This window comes from Ruditapes philippinarum, unplaced genomic scaffold (genome assembly GCF_026571515.1).
Source record: "Ruditapes philippinarum isolate M1 unplaced genomic scaffold, ASM2657151v2 ctg168_1_1_1_1, whole genome shotgun sequence".
NCBI lineage: Eukaryota > Metazoa > Mollusca > Bivalvia > Venerida > Veneridae > Ruditapes > Ruditapes philippinarum.
This window is the reverse complement of record NW_026854841.1, coordinates 149,287-175,470: the sequence shown is the minus strand read 5'-3', so window position 1 is coordinate 175,470 and position 26,184 is coordinate 149,287. Positions and strand designations below refer to the sequence as shown.

The window sequence follows — 26,184 nt, the reverse complement described above, 5'->3', positions numbered from 1 at the left end:
ATTTTAAAGTGTTTGCCTAAAATTATTCATTTGAAAACTCTTATAAGATATCAATATGTTTTTTTATTTATATTTTGCGGAATTACATCATTACGTAATAGTAATGAAGAAGATCAGGAGAATAATAATCACATTATTGATTGTTTTTAAATTAAAATAAAACATCAATGGGAGAGCAATAATAAAAATGATTAAGCTTTTGTCATCATTTCACCTATATCTGAATTTTCTCATATTACTATTTTCTCTCATGTTTTTTACATACATAAAGGATAAGCTAAACCAATAGATCCAAGCTCCAAAGGTTTTAAGCCGTTAACTTTGCCATAATGCACGTACTTGATTTTTTGTCTTTGTAACTAAGTAGTTCAGAAGCGACAAATTTATATTCTTTCGGTAAGGAAAGTCTAAATCGGTTTCTCTAAACCAAATGTGAAGAAATGTGCTCATATATGTCTCTCTTTTTCACTTTAACACAATAACAAATAACGGATTTTCCGACAGTTCTAATGAAGATATATATGTGTGTACAATTTAATGTAATGTAATATATGTATTTGTTAGATTGTCTTATTTCATTTATCGGATCTTTTATTTCTGTCTTGTCTATATAACGACTTAATTTATATATTGATTTAAATGCTGGGATTTTTCATTATTATGTTATATATGCGTCGAACAAATTCAGTAAGTTGCTACAAATAAAACATTAATTTCATATATAATTTCTTATTTTGTTTGTATTCATATTTGTTCATTTTCAATTCATTAGGATTTCACAGAGAAAAAGTGCATTTCCTGAAATGTAAAGATCTGTAAATGACAGTTCAATAATCATCCACTTCACATTGCTTCTGTTGTCATTTGTCAGCATTTATTTCTAATGTTTACAAAATTTGGCTGCACAGATTAGGATGAAACATGTCACCATGATCCTTTTGTTTGAGAGTAAATGCCAATTACTGTAATGAAGTATTTGAATTTATGTGACATATCATAAATTTGAAGCTGGCAGTGTTAAAAGGCATTTACTCGTTTTGGCTATCATGAAAATATTAATAAAAGTTGGATTGTACAATGGTTATATAAAACCAACAAAAATTGATTTACTCTTAACAGGTTTTATTAGCAGGGAACTACTTTACAAATGCTATCCATGCCGTGTCTATAACATTAAGCACTCTATAAATACTAAACGAGTAATTTCGTCTATAATCATTGAAGAAGCTTATCGCTTGCTTTACTAAAATGATAAGTCAATCACTGACAAAATATTTATTGACGAATACAAAAAGCATGATATCGTAATACACCGTTCTTACCTTTTCTCAACCTGATTTTTATGTCAGTTAGTCTTTCGAATACCATTAAAATTGGAAACAAAAACCTTCAATTAACAATGTCATATTGAAAACATTGTAGGATTGGTCATATCAAGCATGTCCTTGTAAAGTGTAAAATACGAGTGCATGATACATGTCCTCTAGAAACATCTTAACAGAATTCAGCGTTTAAGTTAATAAGAATAATCGAGTTTGTAATGTTTTCAATGTGAAACTTACGTTATTGAATATAGACTGTTGATATCACCAACAATGAAAAGATAAATCTAGTCTCAAAAACGTTTAAGAGACTAAATATAGTAATTAAACAAACCAATATACATTAAATCTATGAAATAAATAAAATACGTAGTTCCCTTGTTTGCAACCAATATAACTTTTGTAAATTTAACATTACGTTATTCCACATTGTTAAAATCAGTTTGTCTTATTTTTACTGTACATATTATTCCTAAAAACTTGTTCATTTGAATATTAAGTTTTGAAATGTTCATAGAATTCATCAGATGATACAAAGCACAACTTTATCGATTTCTTCACAAATGTGATCACTACTTCGTAAAAGCAGTATTTCTATAAAATCGGCTATCATTGCAGTTTGTATTTTGGAGTACTTTGAATTCAAATTGTTAAATGAAAAGTATATTTACACAAATTAGATATTTTCTAGTTTCACTGTTTACCGGTATATTAAAATTTTATGTTGTCTTTTGAACTGGGCTCATTAAATATTCAATTTTTTTAGTTGTATGTTTGTTTCTGTTTCTTATTGTTTTTGTCGTGTCAAACTTCAAAACTATTCACTATTTAAGGGAGAAGATGTGTAGATACCTCGGTCGGTGGAGTCACTAAAAGTTACTCCAATGACTCCGGGTTCGAGTCCCGTAAAGGCTGCATATTTTGCTCACCTAATGATATATTGGCGCCCAACGGGCCACCGTGATTGTATATTGTTCAGAGTTAAATTCACATTGCTAAGAAACCCTGAGAAATTCTAGGACGAATTTCAATAAAAAGTATGTAACGGTTTAGAACTGTTCACTATTTAGGGGAGACGACGTGTAAGTGATTGGATAGCTCAGTCGGTAGAGCCACGAAACGGTTTCTAAGGGTTTCGGTTTCGAGTCCCGGCTAGGCTGCATATGTTTTTCCCTCAGTGACAGCCTCGTCAAACTAAGGCTACTATACCAGCTTGACTGTTTGAATAAAAATCTAATGCAAATGCGCCTGACTATATCTCCTACATTTAACATTTTTAAAAAGCGTAAACAAAACTGTGTGTATGCACTGAAATAGCTTAGAATGGTCAAATACTTGATTTTGAGACATCAAGAAAGACAATGAACATTTACCGTTAAACATATTGCCTATCATGAATGGATCTCTAATATATATCAAGTCATATTTAATTTTTACAGAAACCGTTAAAACAAGTGGTTTCACGCCCTGACATAAGGTGTTATAAAAACCTTTACATCAGTTTTTATCCCCCTTTTTGAGAAAATTTAATAAAAGGAAAAACATTATTTTATAGCATTGTAAAACATTTGTAATTTTAATTTAGAAAAAAAAGAAAAAACTGTCCCCTTCCTTGGGAATTTTGGAAAAAAGAAAAATTAAAAGAAAAATACAATTTTGGGTTTTTGTATCAGTCATTTGTTTTTTTTTATCATGTATCTATTAAATCAACATGATAAAAACACAAGACGATTTAAACAGATACACCCAGGCTTTTTCTTTTATCTTTAAGCTTGATCACAATCACAAAAAAACAGCATTATTTATGGTCAATTTATTCAATTTTGTAATAAGTCTCTGTTTGTATTTAATGATAGAAAACGTCTATTTCAATGGATTTTCTTTGTACGTGAACAGAGTAAATATCTTGTCTGTCTGAAAGATAAATTAATAAAGTTTTTGAATGTAAGATCTGTGAGATTTATTGCTGAAAAGGCAAAGGTGTATAATAAATAGTGTTTGTTTTCCTTGCAAACAACAACTTTGAATTGCAGGAGCGCTTTAATACAATTATTCCCCCTTTTGCTTTATTTATTCAAACTTATATCCCTTTAAACCACCCAATGCTTTGGTTTACCCCAATTTATTCACTTACTTTTCCAATTTTTAAATCTTGAAATTTTAGCGACTTTAACATCACGAAAAATTTATATAAACAAAAGTCCATGGACAAATAAGATAACTTATTATATTATCTTTTCAGTTTATGTGTTTCTGGGCACGTACAACGGAATAGTTGATATGATGACGAACATGTATGATAGAGGACTGCTCGATACAGGAGAGTATGTGGTCATCTACTTTGATCATGAGACAGTAGATACAATAGATCCATTTAAATACTACCGAAGTAAGTTTATAATACACATTATATCACAAACTCATTCCAAGTCGATACCCGTATAACATGTATCGACCGTATTATGTTTGCATGATGTTTCCAAGATTAAAGGATGCATGATATATAACAAAAACATGTCAAGATTTCAGAAATGTCCGGTATCGTCTCAAATTCATCTCAATTTTCCATATCTGTCATCTATTTCTATATACAAAATAGTTATCTTTGCGGGGAAATTAGCTGCCGCAGAATGCAAATAACCTGAATTAATTTTCCATTCATCTGGCTCCTGATGTGCAAATAGATAATAAAAATGCCAATATTAAAAGGTTAGCTTATGATTACTTAACTGGTCGATCTCAACTTGTAAGATAATAGTAACCATACGTTGGAAAGGTTTAGAAATTTTACCACACTAATACTTAACTTGATAAAATAATTATTATGGAAAAGATTCGCAGCGCCCCAGCTAATACACGTAGTATGATTTTTATCCATTATGCAGATCAGTCAGCAAAAATTATGTTTCTTGCATAACATGAATAATATATTCCATTAAATACTTCACTCTAATGATTTATATCAAGAAGCGTTCACATTTGAAGTCAAATGCAATGATTTATAAAAGATCATGCTTTCTAAGATAAAACCACTTGTTAAAGATGCACGAGGTTAGTTATGTGTTTTCATTTTATTTGATGTAAAGCACCATGACTGATTTAGAAGAAAAGGTTAAATTGCATGCGGTGTCATTTCAATAACGCTCTGTGAGACAGAATTCCTATTAACGTTGACATTTGTGTCGGAATTGCAATGATTAAATCGTTTTAAGAGGACTCTGTCAGTGTCAAAACTTGAATTATTGAGTGAAAAAATGTTTTCTGAGTTAACCTTCCGTTATGTATTTGTTTGGCTAGTTTGTTCAACTTGATTTTATACTCTGGAGAAAATTTCTCAAAGAAAAATTGCTGTGCTATATGTCATGAACTGTTTTATAAACATGATGACTATGTAGAATATAAATATGTTGACAATTAAAGATTGACTCAATTAGTGTTTTGTTTTTTTTTCCATTACTTATGATATCTCTTAAATACTGTTTAATGAAAACCTTATAGCTACAATTATTCTTAAATTCAAGTTATGTCATTAGAAGCTATAATATATGCAAATGCAAAAATCAACATAAGTTAATATATAAAACCTTTTCCCTGAACAAGCACTTAACGGTTTGTTAAATTGTATAAAAAACAAGTCTAACAAGACATGCCTGAGTTAGATCGGAGACATTTTTTAACTAAAGTACATTTTAAAAATAAATGTCTAAGCTGATAAACCATGGTGGCCAATACAAATGATTAAAAAGGTATGTGGAAATTAGGTAAACGGCATAATATTCAATAATGCAATAGGGCCCGTAAGTCTCGTTTACTTTCACTTTCGATTTACCACTTCCGGGTACATCGGCAGACTTATTTACCGTTACGCATATAGTTTACCCGAAGAACTCGAGGGATATAGAAGTTAAATTTGTTTCGGTCCTCTTCAGATTTGAAGGAATGGATAGCACGGGTCAAAAAAATGCAGGTAGGTCAATTATCTGACGGAAAAAACGAGGGGGATTTATAGAAGTTTAATAAAACTAGTTTATTTTCGGATAGTGACAATTGTTTCGGATGTTTTGTCAAGGTAGTGAATTCTAGTTGTTTAGCTTTTAGTATTGTTTTAAAACTACAGAATGTGAGAAATTAATTCAAACCATTTTAACTTATTGAAATAAAACAATGGATTAAACACTTTAATTCTAGTGTATATTAAAGTTATACAAAATTCGGACATTGCACAGTAATTCGGATATTTTTTTCCCTTCCATTTTTATTATTGTTCCTTTTTCAATTATATATATACATGTTAATATGGTACCTAGCAAATTATGATTGAATTAAAAAATATAATATTTTGATTAAACCATTTCAGATGTATAGACAAGGAGGTATATGACAAGTATAGAATATAAAGTTGTTCAATATGGACCATTAATCAACTGTTTGCACTGCCTATGATCCTGAAATATCTATACATCAAAGGTAAATACATGTAAAATAATTGATTAATTTTTAGTTGAGATCAGAAAGATAAACAATTATCAAAATATATTATTATAATTTAATAACTTTTGGATTTCACTGCATGATTATTGATATAAAGTAGGCCTAAATAAAACATTAAGAATAGTCATGTTTCACATTCAAGAAGATCAATATTTTTGACTGTTATATATTATTTGTTGTTGTTTATCTTTAATGTTTATTTACTTCAAATATGAATTTTTTCTGTCAATCATGACCAGCTTATTAAATGTAATGTAAATATCATTTCTAGTGTCTTACACTTGTAACAACATATTTATTGATTTTTCATTCTGCAGATAAAAAGGGAAAAGATGAAGGAGGATTTGTCCATGAAGACCTTTATTGCAACTACCATCTTCCAGTTCCTTAATTTGAGAATGATATCAGAGAACACATAGTTACAGTGAAATATTAGTTTAATATAAGCCACTGAGAATAGTCAAAATGTACTTTCCTGAAGAAAATGAATGACATAAATGTATAAAGAGTATGATTTTATGGTGTTTGACTCTATGATCTTGTTAACATGTTAATGTCACAATGATAGAAACAGAGTAAAATATCCACATTTCATTGCAGTTTTAAGTATTAAAACTAGATACTCTATATGTACCAAAGCTGATTACACACCAGAGATAAGGTTTTTTCATGGAATCACAGTATAGTCATATGACATTATGGACATTAAATGACTATGAAGTAAAGATTAGCAAAAATATTATATATCATCTACTACTAATATTGTGAGGTAATCATTGATAAGCTCACAAATTTGCAATCAAAGCTTTGATATCAAGCTGAACATTTTTCAATTAGAATATGATTTAGAACTCTATGATAATTTGTTCATGTTAATTTTCAAAGTCTTTACATTTGTAAAAGGAAATATTCTTATTCTTGTATCAGTAGACATTCACAGTGTAAAGTTACATCGTCCAAATAACTTAAATAATTCCAAGTGCTTTCCTGAAGTTTTTCTTCCACTGGAAAATCAGTGTGATATATATGCTAAGCAGTGCACTATAAATTGTGTAAAAATAAAAGTTTATTAAACTTATGAACTGTTTTTTGTTTCTACTATTTGGCATATATTTATAGCAAGTGCTTGATCATAAGAGTTCATCTGTAAAATAAGTGTCACTGTGTACTTTAATTCTCTAACAGCAATGGCTAGATTGCTTTGAATATGCAAGCATTGACTATATTAAATACTATGCATGTCATTTGAATTTTGTCTGTCCTGAAATCGAAACAGACACTATCTAAATAATATTGATGAAAAAGTTCTTGACAGCTCTTCAATGACTACATTTACACAAATATACATGGATAGAAGTTAAAAGCATTGTGTGGTGTTTTTTTTTTTTTTTTTTAAACATTGACAATTTTTGAAACAGTTCCAATGGGTATATAAATGTATCAGTGATGTAAGTGTTTTGTATCAAGTGCAAACCCTAAGTTTTGCCTGTATTGTATAGATAATTCACTTTTGGTCAAATGTCAACAGGTTCAATATACATTATAAAACAGGTAATTTGAAACCCAAAGAAGTATATGGTATGTAATAACTACCCCTCTGATACTAAAAATCTTCAAGGAATGCAGAATTGCAAGTCTTCTCCAATTAAGACAGAGACTTGGGCTTACAAGGGCTAGCAAGCTAATGTTTTGCTACAGAATACTCAACACAGATGAATTGCATTAATATTGTTTACTCTGGTATTACTACCTGCCATGTACAATGCAAATCATGGCTTTTCTAAGAGCAGTGAAAGGCTATAACTGGAAGGAATTTTACACATCTTGCCTCAGAAACAAGTTTTTCTTTGAGATGATTTTTTATGATATTTAAATAATGGTTAAAGATTACATACTTTTACAAATTGCAGTGATCATGGTGATAATATGAAATGAAACTCAATCAAGATAGAAACATTTTAATGCTGAACATTTATCTTTTTACCATTCCTGTTAATTTACAAGTCTATTTATAACAAATTTATCTTAACTGTTTTGAAAAACTACACGATGCCTGGTTGAAAACTGTTTTTGGGCAGCCATTTGCAGAAGATAAATTATCTTGAATAATTAAGTTAATACAAAGTTTACAAATGACAGGTTATTTATTTCTAATAAAGACATGTTATTTATTTCTAACAAAGCTAGATACTTTGTTTAACAATTTTTACACTGACATAATATCTTTGAAGTGTCTTCAACCTTAGTTTTTATTAGAATACAAACATTCAGTCAGACAGTTTACACAAGACATGGAGCTTTAAGAAGCTTTAATTCAGTCAAAATCTGTAATGGACTGCCATGTCTCTACCACTATGTACTCCAAGACTGTGTATGGACATTTCCTTTCAACTATGCCTGGTGGTATATCACTATTTGATTTCTAATCTGATGGTGAACACTCCAAAATAAATCAAGAGCCATGACAAGTACTCAAGATCCAACCATGAAATCACATACCTGTATATAAAGAAAATTTATCATGAGTTGTGAGGAATAATAATTGGTCGGCTATAAATTTCAATCATTTTCATATTGTCATGAATATGAAATAATGTTGAAAAGGAAGAAACACTTCTTGGTGTTCTAGTTTTTGTAGAATTGCTTCGACAACTGATCTTTAAAAAAATTGTGATAGTGACTAAGTTCTTTTAACCATTTACTGAACATGATTTAACTAAAAAATATGACCCACTTACTTGAGAGAAAAATACTTTAAACAGTATTTGAACATGAATTAACTACATATGCCATACTGTTTGTTTATTTAGCTACACTGTAATATTTACAAAAAAAACGAGAACATTATATTTTATTACAATAATATTTATTTTTCATTAATTTGTAGTTTAAGTAGCTTTAAGTATATATTTCTTACCAAAACGATTTTACAGCAGAGCATGCATGTGTATTTACAATGGATACTGACGTCTTTTCATCTCACCCACTGTCCGCAAGTCAAAATATCTACAGGAGCAAAATATTTCATTGAATTTTATGACAATTTAAATTGGTTATATACAGCTTGACTGTTTGTGCTTTATAAAGATAATAATTATAAATAAATAATATTTTCAGTTGGAAGAAAATATATTCAACTAAAACACACTGATAATCATATTGAAACGTTTATCCGAAATATGCGCTGTCCGAAATTTCTAAATATTTTATACTTCTGAGAGATAATCAGGTAGCGCTATAGAAAATTTATAAAATCAAATTCACCAGTCTGGTGTCAGATGCGAATGATGTTGTATCAAAAAACAAATTTATTAGATTTACATGGAAATGAAAATATTACAACATTTATTGGGATAAACAGAATTTGAAATGACACACCCACCTGAAGATTATACGAAGTTGTCTTTCATTGATACTTGTTCACAAGATGAAACCATTTGCATTTCGTTAAAAAACAAAAAACTCTGCCAATTTCCACATATCATTTGCTTTTCCATGTAAGTTTTACTTTCCCACCGGCATACAAGTATTACCCAATATAGATAAGCAATGTTGTTGATATTTGTTTGTACCCGGAAGTGCAAAATATCGTGAAATCTCGCAAGTCACATGACGAGACTTACATACCCTATTGCCAGTTATGTTCCAAATACAAGACGTTTTACAAGATATAGCAAATAATTGAGGACTGTAGTTTTACTTGCTCTTTGGTAGAGAAGCAGTTTATTTATGTCACAGGGAAAACAACATTGAACATTGCAGCATACCGATGTCAGATGTTTTTCTATAAATATTGTAGTAAGTATTGAAAAGGAAGTTTGAAATTAGAGAGAAATATACAATACCTAAAGAGCGTATAAAACAGGAAATTTGAAAATGTTGAAGGCTCAGATTGATAAAACCTGTTCATAGACAAAAAAGTTGGACAAAATAATAGATAAATTGATGACAAATTCAACCTAATTATAAGCATAATATTTTAATTCAAAATATTTTAATTTATAAAAATGTCTCAGTAGAATTAAATGACAACTAACTGTTTCTTCTTTTAACAAATTTTAATTGAGTATTTTTGTGATTCAAACACTGGAAAAAAAGAATGAATATAAGCTCGTACATTTTAATATTTAAACTAGTTCAAAGTATATCTGATAAACAACATAAAAACAGGTAATCTTATCAAGACAAGGATTTCCTAACAGTTGCTGAATGTTGACTGTTGTAGTTTTTGTGGGGGAATTGGTCATTTTGTACGAGAGAAAATTTAGAGAACCTTAGCTATTTAAATAAGACAAATAAAGTAACCAAAGATTGTTTGTGGAAAAAATGTTTTATCATATACCATGCATAATCTTTAAATGTCGGAGTATTTTCCATTACCTTATTTTATCGCATTTCAAATCTCTAGATTATCTTCACGTGGTATTGTACAATATATGTCTTTATTTTGTAATAATCAGTTCATAATAAGCAATGAATATGTAAATATTTTAAATCGATTTTGCTGGGTAAAAGATGTGCCGATAAGTGGGAAAGTATATAAAAACACCATATATGTAAAACACTCACGTGGGAACAATTTAAAGGAGAGTGTCTGACAATTTACATTCAAAGATATTTTCCTATTTCATCTACTAGTAAGTAGCATTAGAAAATTTAAAATCAAATACACCGTTATGTTAAATAGTTCTGCAAATATATATGCTTATAAACTTATGATTACTTTTCACTTCTTAATCTGAAACTTGGTAATTACATTACAAGATATATCAAATCAAATATAATTTTGTTTGGTACCTTATAATTACAAAATCATCCCATTTTCCCCATTTAATATACAAATTTACAAAACTGTATACCTGGTATTCCCTAGAGATAGGTAATTAGAAGAAGTAACATTATTTTTCTTTTTGTTTTTGGTAATAAACATGCTTTGAAATTGTTTGTTATGATAATATTAAGTAACATAATGTCCATCTAAGAGTAAATAGTAAATGAACGGGCGAAAGTCAAAATAAATTTGCATTTTGCCATAATTTCTGTTTATTATTTTATTTATTTAGCATGAACGACGATATATTAATCACGTGGCGCAAGAAAACGTATGTATATTGCCATCGAAATGTACCTGTAACGTTTAATTAAGAAAGAAGTGTGGCAATATTTTTTTTCATATTGTAGGCGGATTAATATTCTATCCTCACCATTTTCCAATATCAACAATTCTATTATTGGTCGTAAAAAGTACTTTATCATGCCAATACATATTACAATTAAGTAATGCATTTGGACCTTTGTAAAATAAATAACCCGACTACAGCATATTCATGAATAAATGCAAATATTTCGTTTTCTGATTTAATCAATCGTAGAATAATTTTCATTCAATCAATAATGATCTGTTTTCCACGATACATATTTGATATTTTAAATATGTGTGTGCCAATAACATCAAGATTTTATGTAAATGAAATATATGTAAACACAATAACTGCGCATTACAACTTTAAAAAACATCTTTAGGAATATTGTGTCATAGCATACCTTATATACTCGTATTTTTATGGGTTTTTTTGTGTAAATTATACCTTAAGAGTATGTTTAAGCCGTTAATAGACATTTACATTGCATTTAAATTGAATTTTCAACGTAAATAATTATGAATTTTGTAGTGAGTAATTGATATGCAAATACATGTATATCTGCATTCCAGAAGATCTAGCAAACATAAAAGAAGAATGTTACACATTATAAAATATGTAGGAACGACTCCCATGGGATCAATGAAAAACAAATAGTTATGCAAATCATACAATGTAAGGTAATTGCTGTTTTGTATTAGAGTTTACAGTTTATACTCTCACAAAATACTAGAAAACTACCATCATAACTTTGAGTAATGTGGTGATATGTAAAAGTCGATTTAACTAAGAATCGAATGTGTAATTTTCCATGCATTCAATTAAAGAACTGAAAAGATGCATTTTAAATAATGATACATGTAATAGATCAAATCTAACCAATTTGACATTAGTTTCAACTAAAATCTAAGCAGAACAAAGTTACACTATTTTTCATATCATAATTATTATGAAACATTAGGGTTTAAAATATATATATATGCAATCATTGAGAATTTTTTTTCATGTGGTACATGTATCATTTTGAAATGAAAGATTCTCGTTTGGAATATTTAGGGGCATATCTGTGGATCGACATGTTCTGCACATATATTTCAATACGACTGACTGAACAGGAAGTGCTTATGAACAAGAAAAAAAGATAACCTAAAAGCCGTTATCTATTATATCTTAGATATTTTATGGTCTTCTAGTTAATTTTTCTACCAGTAGAACGAAATAAGACAGATAAATCCAAAAAGAGAGATCAATACGTTAGATTTATGACATAATATTGTCACTTAAATATTATTTATTACCAGTATTTCTTTCATTGTTGATTTTATCTTAGTATATCTATTGCTGTGATACGGTATATTAAAATGAGTCGTAAATGTGAAATTCTTGTTATAGAAAATAACCTTCAATAGAAAGACTTGATTACGCTAAAGATAAATTGTTTTCGTAACAATAAACCTTACATTAAGAGTGTTGATTTATGCATGCGGTTTTTCCCGGTTTTATCCTTTATGCCAAGCGATGTTTAGATAAAGAACGGTTCTTAAGGAAATAACTTGCTTACTTTGAGAAACGTCGTTTTTACAAAGTATGTTTCTTTAAGTCATCATTAATAAATTTAACCTATTGATACAGATAAAAGCTATATAGCTAATATTAAGTTAGTTACATACAATATATAATATTTAAAAAGTCTATGTTATCAAATTTAATAAGTTAATCCTCTCGTATTTATCTTTGAAATGCTTGCATGTTTGTTTCAATGTAGATGTATCTGTTTTATAAAGTGTTACTTTAATAAACTTATTGTCCAGATTTGTTTTTGTTTCAGTTTCTTGATTTAAGTGACGCATAGTTTTATGAATCTCTTTGAAAAAAATAGAGGGGCTATCCTTGAAACTTTGAAGTAGTATTTCTACTACAAACAATTGTATACCTGATAAAGCAATATTTGATCAAATGAATGTTGACAAGAAAAATATTTAATTCACCGTTGTCTTTATAAAAAAGTTATTATATGATCTAAATATAGCTGTAATCTCATTGGTCCAAACAATAGTCAAAACTTAGTAAAACTGAGTATAAACTTGAATTACTTTTGTATGCCCAGCGTTCGCGTAGTTGTTGCACGCTTGACACGTGGTTTTTCCGGCGCTTCAACGAAACAGGAATATGCTGTACATGTATAAAGTTGTTTTTTCTGTGACTTTTTAAAAAAATTCTTATAGCCTTTTCATATAATAAAACAATTATTGACTAGTGTGCCATTGAATATGATGGTGATATTCACCGGCAGAAAGTCATATATACCTCGGCTGTCGCCTCGGTCAATATGTCATCTACCGGTGAATATCACATCATATTCAATTGCACTCTAGTCAATAATTGTATAATGTTTAACAGGTTATTGCGGGTATGAGAATGACAGTTAGATGATATTGGCTGAATAGATATATATATATATCACTTATTGTTATGCAGCTTTATAACATTTTGAAATGTGTTAACGTTACAACTTCTCGTGATCTTTAAACGATGGTAATAAGTTTCACACTGGCTATAAAAGCATCAAAATTTTCATAATTCTTGAGCGATTTGAAACGAGTTACAAGAGACTGTCTATTACACTAAATGCTATTTAGATTAAATTATTCATCTTTTACAGTATAATAAATATGTATGCACCATTTCGGAAATGGGTTTTTATAGTTGTATCTAAATAAACGTAACAATATAACTCACTCAGGGGTAATGTGTAAAATGATAGAAAATACATTTGTCTGTATTAACATTAATTGATATAAATTGCTCTGCCTACACTTTAGAAATTTATTGTGGAAGATATTCTGGCAAAGAGAGAAACATTGGAGGGATATCTAAACTTTGTTTTTACTTTTATCATATTGTTGAATATGAATATTTATTACATGTTTTGCAGTAGATTACTGAATTATAACGGTTAATTATATTCTGATAATTTCACAGTAATGATTACCAAATATAATTTCACAGTAGCCGAACTATATTTGGCGTAAAAATAAAATATTTATCATTAATGAATGTTTTTTCAGCGGAAATGTAGTCAATCATAATAAAAAATGTACGTGATAACTGTAGTTCGTAAATATTTAAGAACGTTGTGCTGAAAAACATCTAAAATCTAAAAATAATCATGGAATTATATTTTGCTTCAACATTGTGACGTCATTATTTGATGACGTCATGAAGATAAGAGCATGACGTTACGCGGCAAAAATCAGTAAAATGGTGTAAAAATCGTTAAAAAATCATGAAATAAACAGAAAATTTGTTTGTTTTACATGTGAGATCAAATAATATTTCACTCGTGAACCCCAGCTATTATATTTTCACTCGTGGCTACGCCACTCGTGGAAAATATTGCATCTGGTGTTCACTCGGTGAAATATTTTTCGATCTTACACTGAAACAAAGAAATATCCTCTATATATTGTGATAAGATGCCCTTCTTATAATAATGTAAGATAAAAATTTATAATTGATAAAATGACTTCTTTATAATAATTATTAGATTTCAATAATCTGTAACTAAAACACCCAGTACTGTGAAAAGTCTAGATATTTTTTGGTGTAACACCTGCAAATGTGTTCTTAAATTGTAGAATGAATGCCAAAAACATATAAAACAAGTAATGATTTCAAACATTTTCAAACAAAGTGATGCTTTTATATCAAAATGTTGCAACTTTGATCTTACATCATAAATAATCAGAACAGGATAGTGAAAACAAGTTCAGATTTCGCATAATATTATGTTAAAACACATTATTATGAATTACTGATTTAATTCCTGAAAATATATAGACTCGACTTTATCTTTTATATAGGGATTTTTCATATGCTTTCAAAATGCCGATTCCATGTTTTCACTTTTGTGAAGGTCTCTTCTCTTTTTTTAAATTCAAACATAATTACTATTAAGGTAGATTACAATGCAGATCAGTACAATAATTAGGAACCTTTTTACTTCACATTTGCATATATAAACATCTTCACTGTTCATTTTATATATCTATCTTTGTTTTCCAATTTACAGATTGTGTCGCATTGTAAAATCAAGCAATGACTAATTATGACCATCATGAACATTGAAAATTAGGTCTACTTAGTTTTGTGGCTGTCAGTATTTATGACAATTCTGGTACTGATCTGTAATCGTTTTTAAAATCACTTGTCCTTTGGTTTTTTGTGTCGACACTTGTTCTGATAAAATGGCTGACATGGTCGAATGCACAAAATCGTCTTCTAATTCAACTTTAAAAATAATCATGTTAAATAATGAATTCTGCACAAGCCGGTGCTAGGGGTATTGGACGGTAGCTTGAACTTTCCAGTACCGTCCATGGATAGACTCAATCAAATTAAGCATGCAGCATTTTCATTTTTTTCGTTTAAGGTGTTATTAAATTATTCTTTTGTTTCTGTTTTAAGTATAGTAATATCATAAAATACAATGCTCAAATCATTTCAAACATCTAAACGCAAAGCAAGAGTAACATATGGTCGTATGTCCAACCATATGTCCTAAACAAGTTGCATTAAAACTGATAATGTTACTGCAACACAATCAAAAGGACTTTTACTAAAAGACAAACAGCAAAAACAAATGTTACTTAACCTAAAATGAATACTGTTTGGTCTCCTAAAATGTCTCCTTTTTATTTCATAGCAATCTAATCTACGTCAAATTATTGCGGTTCCAACACACTTTGCTGAACACTCTGAAAGCTTTATTGATTTCATATTTATTTCTGATACTCAGTGTCCTTAAAAGTATTTTCTTACAAAGATAATATGTATATTTTTCCTGTCAATTTTGAACACTTAAAAATAAATCATTCAACTGTTTGAAATTATTGTTATGTCAAGTACAACTCTGTCACGATACAGTAGTTCTAATACGAGAGAGTGAATCCAATAATTTGTCAATGCTTTGCCTATATATCGTGCTGGTAAATGCTGATAGACCATAGTAAGTTCGATAAATAGGGATACAATGTTACAATACAATTGATATGCATTTCGTTCATACTAGTTGTGTAATTCTTATTCAAACAAATAACCAACACATTTTATCATGGAGAAATCAATTAATGTATCTGCTTCAAGACAGAGACTGATCAGTCAGTATGTATCTCCATCTAACCACCTCAAGTAATAGACAATCCCGAGAGAATAAAATTTAATTATGAGCATCTGTACCCTTCATGACCCTTCATGGCAGTTATATTAGATTGAGAGCTTCAAAAACGTGTGTAATTGTTTAAACCTCGCAAATAAAAGCAGCTTTTATTTCAATACTCGTGCATTTACATATAAATGACCTGACATCAAATCTGTTTAAAACGCTGTAGTATATTTAAATATTTTTAAGGTGTACTTGAAATATAATTTTAATGGATTTCTAATACTTACTCGTATATCTTCATATCGACAATATATTTCATTTACAACAATAGAGGGCATACAATATGACGTAGAAAGTGTTTTAACTTATTTTCAATATTAGCTAGAATTTCTATGAGCCTTAAATTGTTGAACATTTGAATTCAACTTGAATTTATATGCTAAAGGTTTTGCTCAATGACACAACAATATAAAATCGTGGATACATGTAACAGATCAGATGTGAGTAAAGTGTTGTAAATTGTTTAAAAACTTTATGAGAAATAATTATATCAACAGATGAGATCAGATGGCGATCCTTTGTGTCTCTTATTCTGTTGCTATCATGTAATATTAGAAAGAAAGTTGCATAAAACATGATAATATTATATGCCATGTTATCATTTTATCGATAACCAAAAAACTGTTAAACTATTGACAGATACGAAATTGATAAGTTAACCCCAATGATATCAATATTATATAATCATAAACATATTTCGATTGTTATGAAATAACAGGTATACAAAGTTACCTTTTTGTTTTTTCCTTTATTGACACGTTGATTTTGTAAACATTGGTTACAGAATAAAAAGGTGCCAACAACTTTAGTACAAAATAAAGTAACATGAATTAAACATTTACAAATGCAAATACAAAAAGCAAAAAAAAAAATGGTGACAATAGCGTTTACGCCAGAAGTTCTAAACTCATTTAGAGCGGAATTTTAGGTTCATTTACACCTTTTACTTGATTAAAAATTTATTATTCCTGGATCCTGATATTACAAAACAATAATACAATATAATTATTATACCTTGGAAATAGTAAAAGACCGTTAACTACGCAAGCGTCAAAATTATGACAAATATAGTGTTGATTAATTCAAAACACTTTGATTATTTATAACGCATGAGTTTTTTTTTTATTATTAAGCATTGGCAGTTAGGAACCAGCTTGTAGATTTAATATTGATTATGCATTGTGCAAAGTTATAAAAAAAACTAATGAAAAGGACATGTACATGTATGTAATGTCATTTCTATTGTGCTTTTTGATAGGTACTGAATGTAATTGACCGTCAGCTTTTACATAATATTTAAGAAGAACTTAACCGATAAATAAAACCTGAAATCATTTCGCAACCACCCTTTGATTGATTTAAACTAGCAATCAAAAATCAAATGGACTTTCACGTTGTTCTAGAAACATCATGTTGCCCTGTTGATATTTGTTTTCATTTTCCAATGTGGTGTAGTTCTAAAGATGAAGATGACATCGTGCAATTTTATTTCACCACAATCGCCATTTCAATTCTTGCATTGTGCTGATTTAGTTCATCCCCCATTCAACGCATAATGTCATTTAAATTGAAAATTCCGAGGAAAGGATTATTTTGGAAACAACCAGTAAACAAAATTATATGCAAAAATATTATCGAACGAAACGTTACAACATCATTAGAGATGCAAGAGAAAAACGAACTTCCTTAATAACGTCCAAAACGGTAAATTAGCTTTTACCTCACCAAAACACAATGTCACAATGTGCTTAAAGCAGCACGCCTCCAGATTTATGCTTATTTTCATGAAAATTTTGAAAATTAAATGTATATTTAAGAAATAACATCGGCCTGAGAGGTGTATATCGGCTATTTAACACCGGTTTGGAGTTTTGATGCGTAGGAATTGACCACGAAGGCCGTAGGCCTGAGTGGTTAATTTTGTCGCATCAAAACGACAAAACCGGTGTTAAATAGCCGATATACACCTCTTAGGCCGATGTTATTTCGATTCTAACACGATAAAATAAGGAAAATCACTAAACTTATTTTACAAGCGGAAATAACTTCCGGTGCCGATTTTCGTATAACGCTGTTCGATTTTCGCACCCTACTGTTGCGAAGATATAGAAATTATCAAACAAAAGAAATAATAAGAAAAAAAAAACGTTATTTTATCAAGTTTTCAACAATAAAAACTTACGTCGTATCGTGTTTACATCAGTACCCCATTTATCATTCTTGTATGTATGAAATAACGTCAGCTTGTTTATGAATGAGATGTTTACTTAGGATGACGTCATTTACGCTGCTTACGGATTGGCGCCGTTTTGTCAAAGTATTTATTAACTGGCATGGATCTAATATGTGGCGTTAGTGTATGTGAGATATTATTTCGGTATTGTATGAAAAGAAAACATTATAAGAACTGAAAATATAAATAAAAATGCTTTTTATTGTTGCTTTAAAATGCTTTGGAAACTATACAATCGAGGGTGAAAACATAACAGCGCATATATAAGTAGTCCCTAACCGGTGTTTATTGTCAGTTTAACACCAGTTTTTTTCCTTCTTTGTCTATAGTGATAAAATCACGTGAGTGTTAGAATATTGTATAGTAACCAAAAGGAATCATTGTACACATAATCAATGGCACTTACAACCAACGTTTATTACTAAAGGAGGTCAAAATATGAAAAAAATGACCTTACTGCTTTAGTAACGTGGTAAAAATATAGTTACACATAATGAAAAATTCACCATTAATCGCTCATAACATGTAAATTATTACTTGAATTTTGAATCTTTTTACTTTGCCTAAACTCTGTTTATACATAGACATATTAAAAATAACAGATACAAAAAGATAACGCTCCAAGCGCTTAAAGTTGCTTAGCACAAGAAAGCTGTTAATGTTGCAGATCTGTTTGAAAGCATATGTTATTATATGTTAGCAACCAATCGCATAAGTTCCGTAGTACCGGCTTCTGCAGACACATATAATATAAAGGTTTTAATTTGCTTTTGTATTGTTTTTTCTAATGCAATGAAATACAATTATTATAATAGAAAATTTTATTTGAAATGAATACAGAAAAAGTGTTTTACAAGAGGATATCCGTACGTGCTTTTATGATATCTCGGTCAGTGACTCCTTTTAAATGAGGAAAAGTATTAGATTAATCCCTTTTTTGTCTTTCCCATATTATATTTCAATGAACATTTGACAGAGTAACCCTAGGCTGCCTTTCAAAATACATCGGTCAATGACTTATTTTAATCCAATGACAGCTAAGACAATATCTGTCAATTATTGTCGATGTTTCTTTGCACTCAAACACTGTTTTGCTGCTTAAAGCGTATAATTCGAACGCTCGGTCAGTGTTCTATAAAAATTTGCCTAGAGATCAGGAGATTTTTAACAGAACAACATAATAACGGAATTAAAACTGTTTATGTAAGCATGAAAATCAGAATTAAAAAATGAAAATGTATACGTTAAAAGTTCATTTACACAAATAGGAATTAAAACCTTTATAGTATCTTTAGATTGATAATTGATGGCATTTTTACTGTTATACAAAGAACAGCATTTAAAGAACCTGACCCATGCCGGAGAATACCTGCGTAAACTCAACAGGTCATACCCATATATTGAACATGTGGTCAATAGAAACCATTCAATGGCGTAGATTTATTAACCAATTTTTATTAAATTTGTACTTGCGAAAAAAACACAATGTAGTGCTTTTGTGCGATAGTTTTTAAACTATACAAAAATAGTTTAGTTCTTTTATTTTATTACTATTTTAGGTGCTTCCTTAAATTTATCTTGAATTTTCCATCTTGAGAGAAATTAAATGGATCAATATCTTTAATAAAGTTTTTAACAGATATGGTTATAACATTTGAATCAAATATTAAATAATATGAATTATGTCGAATCTGAATGACGACACAATATTAAACAACGCTACTGTAAAGGCTCATTATCAAGATTCCAATAGAAAGCTCTGATTCCTTAAAGTCTGGGTTAGTTTATCAAATTTGATGCAATGGATGCAATTATGGTAGTTAATTTATTCATATTTAAAAAGCACTACATCTAAATATCATTTAAATAGCATCTTTACTGCAAACTAATTCTTGACAACGTTATTGTTAACATTTTTTATCCATTGATGCTGTATATTTCTAATCTGTAACATTTTTAAATTTACAAAGATTTCAAATATATTTCACGATAAAATGATATATATTCTTGATATAAACGTACATGTATCATGTTTAAAGGTACATTGGTTTTGCAAGCTCTATTGTGAATGTACGTTTCAATTAATAGTTCCATTTTAAAAGGAAGCTCTTGTGTTTAATCTGTAAATTTATATTCTGTTTTCGTGCTTTTCAAATCCATACAAAGTCTAGAACGTCATTTCTTTAATGGATTTCGCAGACTTTATCCTCAATTAGGTGACATTAACCTTCAGTATATTAATACAAAGTGCCACGCTAAAAATTAGATACTATCCATTGTCCTCTAAAGATCCTTTTCTTTTCAATTCTTGTTATAAGCTTATGGTCATAGAACATATTTATGACAGAAAATATCTTGATTATTTAATTACTTCGTCATGAAACTTTTACAAACAAAGCAAAACGAGATCACTTCAGAATGTTAAATGTTTTTTCCTTATTGTTAAGCACCTTTTGTATCTATATGTGTAAAAAAATTCACATGGAGGAGAGGATTGATTTTTTTTAAAAGGCAAACTTTAAGTTTGATCTAGGAATTCTCCGGTCCATAATTTGTCTTTTTTAATTAAGCATCACACGTTGCATCTCTGTTATTTCAAAATATAAATATCTACCCGTATTTCTAACGATATTGAATTTGTCGTCTCTTTATTCCTCACATCGTTCATTCTATCATTTATTCGTGTAAACTGATGCTGTGTAGCGCCCTGTAACAGTTACAGAGTATCAATATATATATTTATTTTATGCTTTTCAGTGGATTACTGATTTATCCGTGAAAATTATATTTGATAATTTCACAGTGAAAATTATCAAAATATAATTTCACTTTTTTCAATGACGAAACTACTTTTTTAAGATTTTCCCCATGTGGTACCTCAATTCTATTTTTACTGACAATTCTGACAATATCAGGCTGTTAAAAAAATAGCAAAGCTGAAATAGATAAATAACATAAATGTCAAAAGTAAAATAAAGAGAGAAAACTTATTTCTATTCCTTCAAATTCCAATCACAAAATTTCGTCTCTAAATTTTTTTGTTTCGTTTTTACAGTCTGAAAAATACATTCCTACCCCATGCAAAACTGCTCTTGATGACATTTGGGCATATTAAAGTATCCTACGAGCAATAACTGCCGTATGCTTTATGAAAAATTGAAAAGCATTGACAGCTATCACTCGTAAAATAAGTAAATCTACCCAGCGTTCCTTACAATGCCTTAGCAAACTTCCAAGTTTTCCATTTTCCTAGCTCCTTTAATGAATGTTTTCACTTCTGTCAACACTTATTTTTTGTCTGTTACAATCCTCAAATAAGTTTTCTTTCTTTTAAAAAGGTGTATGACTAACAATCCAAATTATATCCTTCTGTATCTTACACAATTATTTTCCTCCCATGAAATACACGACTTTAAAAAATGGCTGCCGTTTACATTTTACAAAGCCAGGTCTAATATAAATTCGCAGTAAGTAACAGAAATATGGATGGATGGTTGGACTTTTTCTCCTACAAGAATTGTTTGTTTTTATTATTAAAACAAGCGATCATTCATATTTTTTAATAAAATGAATAAATATCACATTCATTTAACCTCCATTGGCGGACTTATTTTTCAGCTCAAGACTTCTTGTTTTTAATGAGAAATTCCCTCTAAATGGGGCTCTCAATGGGGGAAACAGATTTTAATATCAACGTTAAAATTATGGATATTTCGTTTTAACTTGTTTTAAAGCATAAAATAAAAAGAAAATTTGTCTGTTTGTTGTGTAAGATGTAATTTTATTTCATCTCGTGAACTTTAAAAACAGTATTCTCACTCGTGGCTACGCCACTCGTGAGAATACTGTTTTTAAAGCCCACTCGATGAAATAAAATTTCATCTTACACACAAACAAACAAATATCCTCTATATAATTATATATATTAAAATGCGAAGAAAAGATGGATTGAACTATGAAACTTTATTATGTGGTGATTATTTTTTAAAAGAATCATTAGTTCATACACCTTAAATGCCGATGAACAACCTCCATTATGGAATACATTTATAAAATGAGCAGATAGTTTACTTGTTGTTAAAATGGAATGTTATCAGATGCACAACTGTAAATGAAATCGAAAGAATAAGCTATAAAATAAAACACCATACAAACACGACTGTAACTCTATAGACTTTGCCGATAATACCCTATCATTGCAACAATGTTACAAAAGTAGAAGAATTTAAAAATGTAAACAATCATTTTGATGGAAGGCTCTTAAAACATTTATTTCTTCTTCAGCCAGTCAAAAGATTTAAGACCAAAACAAACATATTTAGTACCAACAAATTACATTTTTCTGACGAAAAGACAGCACATCTCCAATATGAATACTTTCTGCAGCAGACACAAGCCGACAACTCAGGCAAAGCTGTCCCAAATCTTGGTCCTCCGTTGCATGGCAACACCCTATCTGAACTAGTTCTTACTCCAAACGTTGATTTAAATGTTCCACTTTTAGGCAATTGACACCTTTCTGACCAAACTAATATCATAAGGTTTCACACGTAAACACTTACACAAAAGAGACAAAAAGATTCATTTAACATTCAAACACATAACTTTTATTTTTCTTTATTTGAAACACCACTTTATTGATCTTTCCCCTTCTTAACGACCCATGCATCTTTCTGGGTTCTTTTTATATACTATTCTGTTGTGTATGTTTATATACATATATCTTGTTTAAAATACATAAGTATTTTACCATCAAACGTAATTCTTCTTTTTTCTCTTGTATGTCCAATAGACTAAATAAGGTCGGCTTTTCTTTATTCGAGTCAATAATGTATTCTTTATACATGTATTAGATGGAACGTTACTGTGTTCCTTCACGCATATAAGTACACATCTGTATTCATGTTTTCAACATTTTGTTTCATATTTATCTCAGATTATTCGATATGTTATGATTTAAGCGCCAATTATATGTCAAGAAGAATTCAGAAGACACTTTGTCTTCCATTGTAATCCTATTGTGTAAGAATATTTAAAACGCTTTGTGTATGTTTTAAAGTTAAACATATATATATATTCTCAAAAAAATGTTAAAACTATATATGTACACATATTATGCAGGTGTCTTTGATGCAATTCAATAACAAATTAGAACAATATTTACAATGTCTCATTTCAGGAACTTCTGATCCTCCTTTGACAAAGACCAATGAGGAGGCGGTCAGATCGCTACTTGTTATCACAGGAAGTCCACCATCAAATCCAAAATATGAAGATTTCAAGGAAATTGTTAGTCGTTATGGGGAGCGAGAGCCTTTTAGCTTCCCTAATCCTTTCAATTTTCAGAGAAAAGTAGGATTTTATTCTACAATAACAAAAATTAAATTTTTTACATTATTGTTTTATTTTTACATCCGTTTCGTGTTAATGGGGACGTGTAAGGTTTGTTTTACAAATTCGTTGTAATTTTGCTTAAAGCAGAATTCATTTCAATCAATGTTAAAAGTGTGATCATGTTTTACACATCAAGTGTTATAGTATTATTGAACACATTTCTTTGTTTTTGGAACAGATTTTTCAAAAACACTACCGTCCATGCTAATGTAAGAAAACTGAGTCGTCAAGTTTGTGTTTCCTTTTGTTTTATGATATTCATTTTACATGTGAGTACGTTTGACTGGATGCTTAATAAAGTAAAATAATTTCTGACAAAGAAAATACTATTTATTTGACTTTATCATGACTAAGTTGTTAAAACATACAGGTATATGATGATATTGATGGCAGAAACTATGTGTGCGAGTGTTGTTTGTTCAAGGTTTATTCTTTAAAATGTAATCATTGGGCAACACATTTGATAATGGATAATATCCACTCAGATTTTATATATTTTTATATTAAGTATTTCCTTTTTCTAGAAAAGTAGTCTTTTCTTCCATTTAAACTTTTATGTGGATTTCCCTGAGTTTGAATGTTTAAGTTATTTCTGTATTAAGACTGACCCTTTGGTGTGGAAAATATTTTATCTTACGAATGCTGTGATTAATATAAAGGGAAAATTTTTTGGAAGTTTGTAGTCAGACTCAAAGTCACTCTGTCGTTTTATTTTTAGACTTTGTATTGTTTTATTGCTCCTTGAAGAGTTCCTGATTTAGGAATTTTACATCAATTGAATTGCAAAAGAATACCAGTTAATTACTTAACATTTCAATGTAGTTTCGTCTATTTTAAGCAAGGTGTTTTATTCATGTGCCAGCTAAACTTAGAAGATTTATGTCCTCATCACTGTTGTCTTGGGAATAATCATTTAGTTAATTAAAACAAAGCTTCTGAGTTAGTTGATACAAAATTGATGCCTATGTATAAGCCATAGTTTCGATCAAATGTTTCGGTAAATACTGTCTTGTGGAAATGATAAAATTGTCATATCATTGATCACATTTTTTCTAAGTTAGATTGTAGAATTTATTCATTTCACTTATTTTAATTCAACTCTTTCTGTAGAAGTACAAGTTAATTTTAATGTAAAATAAAATTTCCATTTGATTAAAGCTAACTATAAGAAATATCATAATTTTTAATCTGAACTTTTACTTTTTAAGATAACGGTTTATGCCGCATATCTGTATGATGCCGTGATGTTGTATGCTAAAGCTGCTCATGAACACCTTGAAGAGGGAGGAGATATTACAAACGGAACAGCCATTATACAAAGAATTCTTGGAAGCAATTATGTTGGTAAGTTGAGGTTAAGTTTAAATACGTGTTTTGTTTTTCAAAATATTTGTTGAAGTACCTTTTCGATAAAACACACACCATATTAAGGAATGGCTATGTTTTGATAATATTAGTCTGGATAATTTGTTTACTTCCATTGCAATAAGCTACACTGTTTTTGTGGGGATAATTTCATTATCTTGAATCTCTCGTTTATCTATGTCATACGTCAGACCACGGTTTCGATTTTGTAAAATTACTTCGATCACTAATCAAATAAGAAAAAGAAGCAGATGCTACCCTTTCCTAAGAAAAACCGCATTACTTGGTTATTTGTTCATGTGTTATGTTAAGCGGACATTTACAAATTCTGACTTAATCAGGCATGTATTCATTATTTGAAAATATTTAGTCATGTTTTTAAACATGTCATTAGATATCGATACCCTTGCAACCTATTTATAATAATTTCGAAATATTTATTTAAAAGAATAATTGTCTCTAAAAATATCCGTTTAATGAATACCCATCGTTGTAGCCAGTTTATGTTTTAAGCTGAATATAAAGTTATATATAATACAAAACCTTCAATGTCTATATCATTCCGTATTTTCAGCCTTTTGCTCAAAGCAAATTAAAATTTGTTCAAGCGTTGTAAAATATAAAAAAAACAACTTCTTTGTCTTTATAGAAACCACAATACATTATTTAGGTCATTGCAATAAGTCGCTATTAAATCTTTTAGTGAAACCAAAAAAACATATATTTAATAATTATAACAACGCTAGCCTTTTGTTCAAGTTCCTTACAATGTAATTGTACAAATGTTTCAGGGATCCAGGGTTATATATCTCATATTGATGACAACGGTGATGCCGAGGGTAATTATACACTATTGTCCAGGCAACCATACAAAACTAACCTGTCAGATTATTCAATGAGGCCAGTTGGACATTTTGAAATGGACAAGAATTATAACGGTTTACCAGTAAGTTTATATATCAGTTGTTGGTGAATTTTATTTAAGCTAATAATATGACATGAATGTTTTTAAAT

The 26,184-nt window shown here is 29.4% G+C and overlaps 1 protein-coding gene and 1 long non-coding RNA gene across 2 annotated transcripts in view; both read left to right on the top strand.

Moving 5' to 3' along the window:
- The window catches only part of LOC132741252 (receptor-type guanylate cyclase Gyc76C-like), a 221,317-nt gene that overhangs the window by 152,379 nt on the left and 42,754 nt on the right, over window positions 1–26,184 (top strand). Inside the window, exons 4-7 of the mRNA XM_060729382.1 lie at window positions 3,565–3,711; window positions 23,591–23,763; window positions 25,014–25,149; window positions 25,962–26,116. Of these exons, the coding sequence (XP_060585365.1) occupies window positions 3,565–3,711; window positions 23,591–23,763; window positions 25,014–25,149; window positions 25,962–26,116 (611 nt within the window). The remainder of the gene's footprint in view (window positions 1–3,564; window positions 3,712–23,590; window positions 23,764–25,013; window positions 25,150–25,961; window positions 26,117–26,184) is intronic.
- LOC132741253 (uncharacterized) lies at window positions 5,131–6,875 on the top strand. Its single transcript, XR_009627260.1, has 3 exons — window positions 5,131–5,289; window positions 5,680–5,789; window positions 6,131–6,875. It is a non-coding gene; the product is annotated as an uncharacterized LOC132741253 (long non-coding RNA).